Raw genomic sequence first — 10669 nt, forward strand, 5'->3', positions numbered from 1 at the left:
GTGACCACTCTAGTTAAAGTGAGGGATATTCTTTGTGAATAACATGGACGGGGTGCATTCATTTTATAGATTAAAGTCATGTTGAATTGAATTGTTGAACGGTGCAGTTATTTATATGCATGTTGTCTCATAACTTATTTAGACACTAACATTTATTGTGACACAATATGGGGAACATGATAAGAATAGCCTAATAAGCGTATACATGCTTGTGTAAAGGTAGGCTATAATGGATAACCTCAAAGTTTCATGTAACGTTTAGATACAGTTTAGAGGAGACTCAAGCTATGAGCCGATGGGTCCGGTGTTATTGATTGTTCAAGTAAAAACATTTTTAAACATTGTGAAACATGGTCACAATGGCTTAAAAAAATATGAAATATTACATTTAGAACGTGTAGCCTATGCCAATGGTATTATTTTGTTGTGTGCGTAAAAAAATGCGTAATGATGTTTAATGTATTTTTTCGAAGCTGCAGTCAGACTTGCACGGAAGACGAACGTGTGAAAGAACGCCGTCCAGACAGTCCTCATAACAATCTCCTAACTGTAGCCTACCAATAGGAGGACAACATTTGATTGTGAGTATGTTGAAGTATTACACTGATATTATCAGCATGTATAATGTTATCGTATTGGTAGTTAACCATGCTGGAACCTCAAGCCAACCGCTTTTACTATATGCTTCAACGGCATGGTCCTCGCCAAACGTCAGAGTTCTTGTCTGTACTTTTAGATGGCTAACACTAGCTACATTTGACCTTTAAATTATGATAACAAGCAGCAGCATACAATTATTAATAGGTTATATTATATAGAGTTTAACAAACCCATTCGTGTGCTTATTGGGGACAGAACAAGCGTGCCATATCCATCCAAACCCCTGTATCGTTTACTGTACAGATACTCCTAGTACTAAATCTAGTTGGGCCTCTTAAATATAAATGACTTATTAAGCTAAACTATTGGCTAGTTTAAGTAGTGACACATTTTGTTTCAGGCGAGTAGGCTACACGAGCTAGTCAGTAACGTTGGATAAGCTTCGAAGAGCTATTTACGTTGACATGCCATTCATTGAAACCAAGCTAAAAATAAACATTTGCACATAGGCTGTCCTATTTAAATGTCATAACAGTGTTATAGAACACTAGACGACGTGTAAAGCACAACGCTTAAATTCTGGAAGTGTTGGTCTGTAATATACTAGCCTACCTAATTGTCTCTTTTTATACCCAAGTCTTTCAAGGATTATCTACATTGTCTTGCCCTGCCACTTGCCTGTCCAGCAATCTCTGCATAACATCTATACTCAACGTTTTCCATAATCCATTTGACCATGTCCAATCAACCATCATCTGGATATGCGGCTGTAATATCAGCCCTTACTGTCAATTCACCTGTTACCCCTGAACCATCCCTCAATCCCGAACCTGCACCTGAAGCAGTTACCCCCAAGATAGCTACCTCCAGCCAAACCTTGGCTGCAAGCCCACCCCCTAAAGATCCATATCCTCCTTCAACGGAGCCTTTTGAATCTGATGACGAGGAACAAGAAAATTTGTCAGATTACTGCATTGGTATTTCTCACTCCCAAATTCACACACAAATAACACAAAATGAATCATGATTGACAGTCAGTGGAAGTCAGAAAGTAAATACTTTTGACACCAGTTTATCAGCATCTTACAAGCTATACTTCTCAAAACAGGTGGGTACCACTCAGTGGAAATCGGAGAGATATTCATTGATCGTTATCAAGTGGTAAAAAAGTTGGGATGGGGCCACTTCTCCACGGTATGGCTCTGCTGGGACATTCAGTAAGTACAATCACAGCATTGGTCTTATTGTTGGATGATTCTGAATTCTCAAAATGACATTTGCAAGTTCATCTAAAGTTTATCATTGTCTATGCATTATGTAGTAAGAGGCGGTTTGTGGCTCTGAAGGTGGTGAAGAGTGCTCCGACCTTCACAGAAACGGCATTGGATGAAATCAAACTACTTAAATGTGTAAATTGACACTTTTTTGGATATATTTTGATATGATAGTCTTATAAGTTTCCTAGCATGTAATAATACTTCACATTAATGGAGTAATACATTACCAGTTACCTATTGTTTGTAGGTCCGGGACACTGACCCAACAGATCCTAAACGAGAGACAATTGTGCGACTCATTGATGACTTCAGAATTTCTGGGGAAAATGGAGAGCGTATCCTTTACATGAAATGTTAAAGTAGATGATCTGCCAAGATTGAGAGCTTAAAAACTATTAAATAAACTTACCTATACCAGAAGTTAGACCTATATTAAAATCCAAGATTGAAATGTGATTAGATCTCCTTAATTCAACAATTCTTTAGATATATGCATGGTTCTTGAAGTTCTGGGTCACCAGCTTCTGAAGTGGATTATTAAATCGAACTACACTGGCCTCCCTCTACCCTGTGTCAGGAGCATACTTAAACAGGTTTTGTTCTTATTCTATGTACCCACTCACCTGCATCTGAACATTAGAATCAAGAGTGTTTATTTGGGGGGGGGGGGAAGGAATGATCTTCTTGTGTTACGTTGTTGTAGTGTATAACTATTGTTGTCTTGTATCACAGGTTCTCCAGGGTTTAGATTATATGCATACTAAATGCAAGATCATTCACACAGACATCAAGCCGGAGAATATCCTTTTGAGAATGGATGAGATTTACATGCAGGAGCTGGCAGCCAACACAAAGCTCTGGCAGCTTCCAGTGTCCCCTACTCCCACCAGCTCCTTAGGTTAGTGTTGCTCTCTAATATTCTGCACTCCAGGTATCAAACAACCATACATTGCTCTTTCAAGATGGTTTGTCTGATGTTGTTTTGTAGAGATTAAATTGTATTAAAATGCTAAATTAGACAAATATATTTTAAAGATTTTATTTATGCTTCCTTGTGCCTTCTGGTGATATTCTTCTACGAATGCCAGTGAACAACAGTCCAAAAGAAAAACAGGTATGAAACATGAAACTGAATCATCTTGTCACTTCAGATAGTAATTATATAATCAAGTCTCCAGCAAATGGCATGCTCTACTTCTTCCTTGTATTCACACTGGATGCGTCTGTGGCGCGTTACGGCTGCGACGCGACCAGGTTTAGTTGTCTAAACATTTATGTCTCTTCCACTTTTCCTATGATGACATGCCTGTTAAGAGTATGTCCAACTGGTTGGGGAAGTTGACTGTAGTTGTCCAGACTCTTGGGGTGTGGGTAAGATGGTTGAGTCATAAATCCATTCATTTTGGATGTTTCTTCACTGCACCTTGCCCCTTTTCATAATTTAATTAGCACTTACTGCAACTACAAATGCTTCCTGATGTGTTTTGTGTTTAGTCAGGAATGCTGATTGAGGTGTCAATTAAGGTTTATAATGGTCTGAATTGTCACTCTTTCAATAATGGAATGTTGTTTCACTGTAGGTACATCATTAACCTGCATGATGAATTGCATTTCTGATGTTGCTGTGAAATATGTGATTAACGTTTTTACTCAGAGATCTGCATCTCAGTATGATGAAATGTGACCGTTTTTTTCTTATCAAACTGATGGTGCTCATAGAGTGGAAAGGTTTCCCGCAGCCGGAGGAAAAAACTGTCAAGGAAGGAGAAGAAACATCAACAACTGCAGGAGGGAGCAAGTGATGCTGACTTGCAGAGGAGGGCAAAACCTCACGTATCATTCTCTGATAGCAACGCTTCCTGTAGCTCCCCCAGTTCAATCTTTCCCCCTCAGCTTCCAGGTCCTGTACATACCACACGCAGAGGGACATTGCTCCATGAGGAAAACACTGACAGCAGGAAATCGCTTTCACATCAGAGGGAACACAAACGGGACCCTTCCCTCTCCCCCATACCCAGCTCTGCCCATGCAAGGACTACCAAGTCATCAACTTCTGGGTCTAGATCTGCATTGTTACCTTATTCTACGGATGACTGTCAACCTCAGTTGCTACATGGTCAGTCCTACTCAGGTTTCAGCTGTTGTTATATGGAAACACTGCTGAGTATAATGCTATGTACTGCAATATTCGTTATGGCTTAATACTCAAGCCTAGATGTTGATTATTCATAATAAGTAACTGTAAATAGAATTATTGGTATATTTATTCAGTCATATCTATTCTTGGTTATATTTCAGAACACAGTGAAAGTGATGTATTGGTGAATCCTCTGAAACCACAGAATGCTGATAAGGTCCTCATAAAGATCGCAGACCTGGGAAACGCCTGCTGGGTGGTGAGTGATTAATTGACAGTTGCACATGACAAAGTACTTCACACTGACTCGACCTAAATACAGTTGGTGGAGACAAGCTTTTTTTAACGTAATGGCGATGCATCTGATCCAACACATTCAGTCTGATCTGTTCTCCAGCACAAACACTTCACAGAGGACATCCAGACGTGTCAGTACCGCTCTGTGGAGGTCCTGATAGGAGCTGACTATGGCCCTCCAGCTGACCTCTGGAGCACCGCCTGCATGGTGAGAAACTCCAAAGGATGCCACACATCAACAACTCACAGCACACTCTTAAATAAAGATACCTTGTTCTTAGTCAAGTTTGTATTGGCTGTTGTAAATCAAGTGAAGGCCTTGCAAATCAAGTGAAGGCCTTGCAAGTTTTCTCCTTTCGGATGGTATTTGTTCAATTCACCTGACAACATTTAGCATAATGTTTCAACTATGACATCAGAGCATATGAGTGGGTTGTTTTGTATTTGAACTGTTTCAAGGCTTTTGAGTTGGCAACAGGAGAATATCTTTTTGAACCCCAATCAGGGGAGAACTACTCTCGAGAAGAAGGTATGTTGGATCTCTTGGCTTCTGTACATACTGCATTTATACTCTTTCACTCTCTCCATCTGCTTGATGGGATACATTGCTGTTGAAGTGGCAAGGTATTAACCCTGTTGTGTACTACTAGATCACATCGCTCACGTTATTGAGCTACTGGGACCCCTACCATCTCACTTTGCCCTTTCTGGAAAACATTCCAGGCGTTACTTTAATCACAAAGGTAAACTTATGTACAGTGTTTACCTTTTGGTCATTTGTTACTAGGAATAGAAACACGTGGAAGTATTACATAGCAACAAGATTATACAAACGGTTGTAAATGTAACCTTTTCCCAACCTTGTGTCTTGTCTAGGCCAGTTGCGGCGCATTTCGAAACTGAAGCCTTGGAGTTTGTGTGAGATTCTGCTGGACAAGTATGAGTGGCCACAGGAACAGGCAGCACAGTTCAGTTCCTTTCTACTGACCATGCTGGAGCTTGTCCCAGAGAAAAGAGCCACTGCGGCCCAGTGTCTGAAACACCCCTGGATGTTGTCATAGGCTTCTGTCTGCTCTACCCATGTCTCAGATGACACACACACATGTCTGCTTTGCAAAGGATCTAAACACACTTTGATATTTAATATGGTTTCTTACAGCCATGTGTGCTGTTTGGGGGTCATCATAGAAGGTAACAGCTGAAAACGAGAAGATCTAGTATAAGCATTACAGGCAAGAACATGTTTTCCAATGCCGTTTCCTTGTCAAATGACTGAGGGGATTGCGTGACACCCTGGACCTGTCCACATAGCATCCTGTACCCAAAGTCTTAAACATAAACTTAATGTAAATGCAATTTAAGAAGTTTGGATATTAGATTATTATTTGGAAATATCAGATTATTTTTCAGTCTGTTCCTTTGACTTTGGACAAATAAATAACAATCACTGCAATTATCACTGTACAATAACTCTGTGAAAGCACACTGATGACCAATAATGATAATGGGGTTTAAACTCAGTGGACCATGTTTGTCCACCACTACACTGAGTAAGCATGGGTTTGAGTTCCAGAGAATGTTTGTGCAATGGATCTTCTCTTTTTACATTTTAGCTGAATAAAAAGGCAGTGTGACTGTGATACGTACTATTTTCTTTGCAGTCCACAAGGCAATGGTTGTGCCCAACCTTTCTAAACCAAACTCTGTCCACGCTTTGCTCTCCTCTGGCTCTCTAGACCAGTGTCTCTCAATTAGGGATACAGCTAGGGGTCCACTTAGCCAATGACAAGTGATGTGCTACAGGGGGCTTGCTCACTATACCTCTTGGTTGAAGTCATCAATGAGAGAACGGGGAAGGGAAAGGCAGGAGGGAGGGGATTGCCTAATGAAAATAAATGAGTCATGATTAGTGCACCCTTATTATTTCTTAGCCTTGAGCAGATATAACGTTGTGTTCTGTTATTTTAAATGACTAGACTTCAAACTGTTTTATTTGGACTAATACCGTCAATTTATTCTCTCTTATTTGTTTGAGCATTACCACTTAACATGACCTAAATAGAAAACCATGGTTGTTTTCATTCCGTCCATCACTTTATGGAGCTGCAAAAATAAACGATGCAGTCTTTTGACTATCGTTTAACTAATATACCTTTACATTTCAGATATGTACATTGCAATGATGACTAAAGATGAACACAGACCCAGTGCTAGGGGTTTTGTCAATGAGTACTGAAACCTGTTCGTTGCGATGCAAATTCAAGCCGACCTAGAGGTATAACCTAAGCCTCACTTGCTCTTTCACATACAACACCATCAAGTTCTTCAAGGGTATCTCCACTCTTTCTGTTTTCCATGTATCTATTTCTCATTCCTCTTTCCTCTCAATGATTACTAGACATCTGTATAAATGTACTTGTAATTATTGTGGTATGTGGCTTGTCGTAAATAGTAGCCCAATCAAGATTTCACCCAAATGTGAGTCTTGTTTGGATTAGAATGTGTGACTGAATGAAAATGAAAAAAAAGAATGATTGTCATAAGCTGCAGAGTAAACACCCATCTCATTAGTACGACACAAAGTGGTAGTAAAGGGAGAGATAAGAGGCCTGATGGAAAGTGATGATGGGAAGTGATTTCCATACCCCTTCATCCCCTTGGATTGGTGTGTGAGTTAGTCACACAGTAATGTTGACTGTATGCCTCTAGAGGGCACTCTAGTCACTGACTCACCCGAGAGGGGAACTGCATCACTGGTGGGGGACAACATGTATTTAATGAATTCCACAGGAAATGATTGATAACAATCATTGAGGTGTGAACTATGGGAATAAGATAACTGATCCTGAAGATATGAAGTGTCTTATTTGCATCAAATATAGAATCTAGTCTGTTCTAGTCTGTTCCTCACTGTACTGAACAGTGCCATTAACAGGTATATTTATCAGAATATGTGAATGATATCACTGCCCATCTAATCTCCTCTCAGAGTAATGGAACTCTATCATGAAGGGGGGGGGGGATAAATTGTGCTGCAGGAGAATATAGGCTAGTCCACCTAGAGCTTTCTTCATAGTCCTACAGTCATTATAATCCCAATCTGTGCCCATTAGTGCACTGACTGAGAGGGAGAGAGAAAAAGTGTTCATCTGAAAGAGAGGGAGAGGGCGAGAGACAGAACAAGTAGGGGAGAGTGAGAAGGGTCAACAGAGGGGGAGTGGCAGAGAGAGAGAGATAGAGAGGGACAGACAGAAAGAGAAAGTGAGTGAGAGAGCTTTTAAAGGATTTGGCAGTGATTTGTAGAATCTCGCTGGCGTAATGTTGTGCTTTTTCACTTTTCTGAGATTGTGCCATGATGCTGTACTCTAAAGCCTCAAAAGCCAGCATTTTCGATTTGTTTTTGTAAATTAAAACTATTTTTTTCTCACTCTATTGTAATATACATATGTTGTGAAAGGACTGAGAGTATCTGACCTGACAGTGGATGGACTTTTTGCTCCTGAATCAAACTAATGGCCCTTCAAAACATCATATATTGAATATGGGAAGAGGTCTGTTCCGGAATGCTCACGTAAGTGAGCAAAGCAAGACCAGTCACCATGGAATGATCAGGTAATGACAGTTCCCATACTTCTGCAATGCATCATGTATGCAGCCACATCATTGTCAGTGTGGTAGCTATATTTAAAGTAATGCATGTACACCTTGGACCTTGGATTTTTAAATATAATATTACATTCATTTATAAAATGTCTTTAGCAGCAGGATTAAAGTTTGTGTTTTTATCATGTTGGTGTATTTGCAGTTGAAGAATAATAATGTTAAAATATGAGTATATGTGAAGGTAGTTATAGTAGTAGTGATTTTTGTGTCATCATAGAGAAAGTATGTTTGCTGTAAAGTAGATGTTTGTTTTTCTTTGTTTCTTATATTTTGTTATTCACAATCAATACTGTAGACTGAAAAATTGGCACTTGATTGTATGGTTGCCATACAATGTGTAATGCGTAAATTACAGATACATGCTAGATGGCTACTATTCAGAGTTGAGACTAAGTCATTGTTGTCATATTCAAGTCTTTACCTCAGAGTCTACTGCAGTCAGTTAAATAGCAGCATAAGTCAAGTCAAGTGCAAGCATATCAATGTAATGAGTTATGTCCTGAGCTTTCCTTTTGTGAAAAAAGTTTGCCAGTCGCCATTAACTAATTAACTTCATCAGTTTTTTTATATGTGTTTTTAGAATACTCACAAGGAAGTGCTAACCATTGTATTCAACCTGATTTTCTGTTGACAAATGCAGTTCTGCATTGTCTTTCTTTTCAATGCTGTACCTAAGTTAAGATCCTGACTGCAGAGCAGTGTCTACCTGAATAAGAAACAATATAAAATGTACATTACCAAAGCATTTAGTGTGGCTATATTAGTTTTCAAGTCATCGTGATCAAGTCACAGAGCCAGATGGAACACCACTGATCTGCTGCAAAGGAATAGACTACTTTGAGGTTTTCATGTACTTCACTGTATAACCTCTCACCCATCCTTCCTTCATATTAGTTGAGACTATGGTAAAATAAAACTCCTGACTTAACACTTGTTCCCACTCCCCTCCAATTGATTCTAAGGGGCCTGGTGATTTCACCCTGAACACAGGAACTTTGTGGCCGTCATCATGACATTGCAGTGCCACACGTCTCAACTTCTTACATTATCTGGTCATTCAACAACATGGCTCAAGTTGCTATGGATGCTGGTCCTGGGTCTTAGTCCAGGGTCATGGGCACAGCAGGGGACCCAGCCCCACTCCATCAAGATTGAGGGGGACATCACCCTGGGTGGACTGTTCCCAGTGCACTCACGGGGCCCTGCTGGTGTGCCATGTGGGGAGATCAAGAGGGAGAAAGGGATCCACCGTATGGAGGCCATGCTGTATGCCCTGGACCAGATCAACAGTGATCCTGACCTGCTGCCCAACATCACACTGGGGGCCAGGATCCTGGACACCTGCTCCAGGGACACCTACGCCCTGGAGCAGTCTCTTACCTTTGTCCAGGCCCTCATCCAGAAGGACAACTCAGATGTGCGCTGCTCCAATGGTGAGCCACCCATCATCGCCAAGCCAGAGAGAGTGGTCGGAGTGATCGGGGCTTCCGGCAGCTCTGTGTCAATCATGGTGGCTAATGTACTAAGACTCTTTTCGGTGAGAATTCTCTATCATTCGTCTTTATACATCAGTACCTTTACCCAGCCAATGCATGATCGCATAGACAACAATAAATTCTGTTAGTCATCTGATCATGCTTCTGAATTTTAGAGTGGCTGATACACATTTGTTTTAAGGTCTGTGCTGGAATTTCTGCTGTTGAAACTTAAAATCTAACTTATGCATGGTCCAGGAGGGGAACAAAGTGCTGCTATCGGACATGTTAAGGGTTAATTTGCTGCTGTCTTGGAGTAATAATTATTGTAAAGCAATGCAAAGGAATGAAAGAAAAAGTATTGATTCATTATGAAAGGAGAGAACACTGTTGAAGTATTTAAGAGTAAGAGAGAGAGCTGGAACTGTCAAAAGCAATATTTTGTGGGGTAAAATTGCATAGAAAACATACATTTTATTGTTCAAATTGCTTTACTTTTTGTCCATTGACGTGAAGCAAATTACATGCTATCAGGAGTATCATTATACTGTTGAATCCATTATGAATGGCTCTATACACAGCTAGTTAATCCTTGTCATTTGCTGAGTGTGTTTATTGAATGCATTGTGGATTGTTTAGAAATGATTGACCTGTGATAATTGATTGCACTGCTCATCACAGTGATGGGACACAGAGTCCGTCTAAATCCCATAGAACGTCACATAATCAGTGACTTAGTGACATGACCTACAACTGTAGTAATCTAGATATGATGAAGATCGATATTCTTAACTATGTCCAATCTGCCGTCTCTGATCCCACAAAGTCAGCTCCCTGTCTTTATTTTCCTGCCTCTCACTTGTTGAGGCATTCTTTATACAGGGTCAGGCTATTAGCCGGCCAAGGAGTCAGCTTGTGTATGGAGGCAGATGTTAACTACAGAATTATAGATTCCATCTTCCATTAAGCCCCTCTCAGCAGCTCAGGACCCTAGGGCTGAAAATGGAGCATCAGGCCAGAGAAATGACATCGGTTCTAGGATATCAACACATTTTAACCGGTGTATAACAGATTTGACTAAATGCTGGGTTTCTTCAGTCCATATGTGCTTTTCTGATGTATGGATGCTTAGAATTCTGGTCTGATGCCCACTTGATGGCCCATCCTTTCATTTACCTTTATGTTGGAGCTCAGGGAAGAACACAAATTAAAGTCAAACA

At 40.3% G+C, this 10669-nt stretch overlaps 2 protein-coding genes across 3 annotated transcripts; both read left to right on the plus strand.

Annotated features, from left to right (window-relative positions):
- Nucleotides 1-461: 461 nt before the first annotated feature.
- On the plus strand, nucleotides 462-5951 carry LOC134021987 (SRSF protein kinase 2-like). 2 transcript variants are annotated; one of them, XM_062463130.1, is made up of 15 exons: nucleotides 462-581; nucleotides 1238-1577; nucleotides 1709-1817; nucleotides 1922-2009; nucleotides 2125-2212; nucleotides 2364-2470; nucleotides 2610-2775; nucleotides 2966-2991; nucleotides 3192-3248; nucleotides 3597-3993; nucleotides 4176-4273; nucleotides 4412-4519; nucleotides 4771-4840; nucleotides 4962-5054; nucleotides 5188-5951. In XM_062463130.1, the coding sequence occupies exons 2-15, from the start codon at nucleotides 1337-1339 to the stop codon at nucleotides 5370-5372; spliced, it is 1833 nt and encodes a 610-aa protein (XP_062319114.1). In that variant the 5' UTR covers nucleotides 462-581; nucleotides 1238-1336; the 3' UTR covers nucleotides 5373-5951. The 2 variants fall into 2 exon arrangements, with proteins under 2 accessions (XP_062319114.1, XP_062319124.1); XM_062463140.1 differs by lacking the exon at nucleotides 3192-3248.
- Nucleotides 5952-7559: 1608 nt separating this feature from the next.
- Nucleotides 7560-9634, plus strand: LOC134017353 (metabotropic glutamate receptor 7-like). Its single transcript, XM_062456917.1, has 3 exons — nucleotides 7560-7923; nucleotides 8937-9511; nucleotides 9626-9634. The coding sequence occupies exons 2-3, from the start codon at nucleotides 8984-8986 to the stop codon at nucleotides 9632-9634; spliced, it is 537 nt and encodes a 178-aa protein (XP_062312901.1). The 5' UTR covers nucleotides 7560-7923; nucleotides 8937-8983.
- The last annotated feature ends 1035 nt before the right edge of the window (nucleotides 9635-10669 follow it).

The sequence above is a fragment of the Osmerus eperlanus genome, chromosome 1 (genome assembly GCF_963692335.1).
Source record: "Osmerus eperlanus chromosome 1, fOsmEpe2.1, whole genome shotgun sequence".
NCBI classification, from domain to species: domain Eukaryota; kingdom Metazoa; phylum Chordata; class Actinopteri; order Osmeriformes; family Osmeridae; genus Osmerus; species Osmerus eperlanus.

Excerpts from the sequence above, each read along its gene's own strand:
- LOC134017353 (XM_062456917.1), top strand. The coding sequence starts at position 8,984 with ATGACATTGCAGTGCCACACGTCTCAACTTCTTACATTATCTGGTCAT.
- LOC134021987 (XM_062463130.1), top strand. The coding sequence starts at position 1,337 with ATGTCCAATCAACCATCATCTGGATATGCGGCTGTAATATCAGCCCTT. Across the intron at positions 2,776-2,965 it reads TACTCCCACCAGCTCCTTAG|TGAACAACAGTCCAAAAGAA; the intron begins GTTAGTGTTGCT and ends TACGAATGCCAG. Across the intron at positions 3,994-4,175 it reads TCAACCTCAGTTGCTACATG|AACACAGTGAAAGTGATGTA; the intron begins GTCAGTCCTACT and ends GTTATATTTCAG.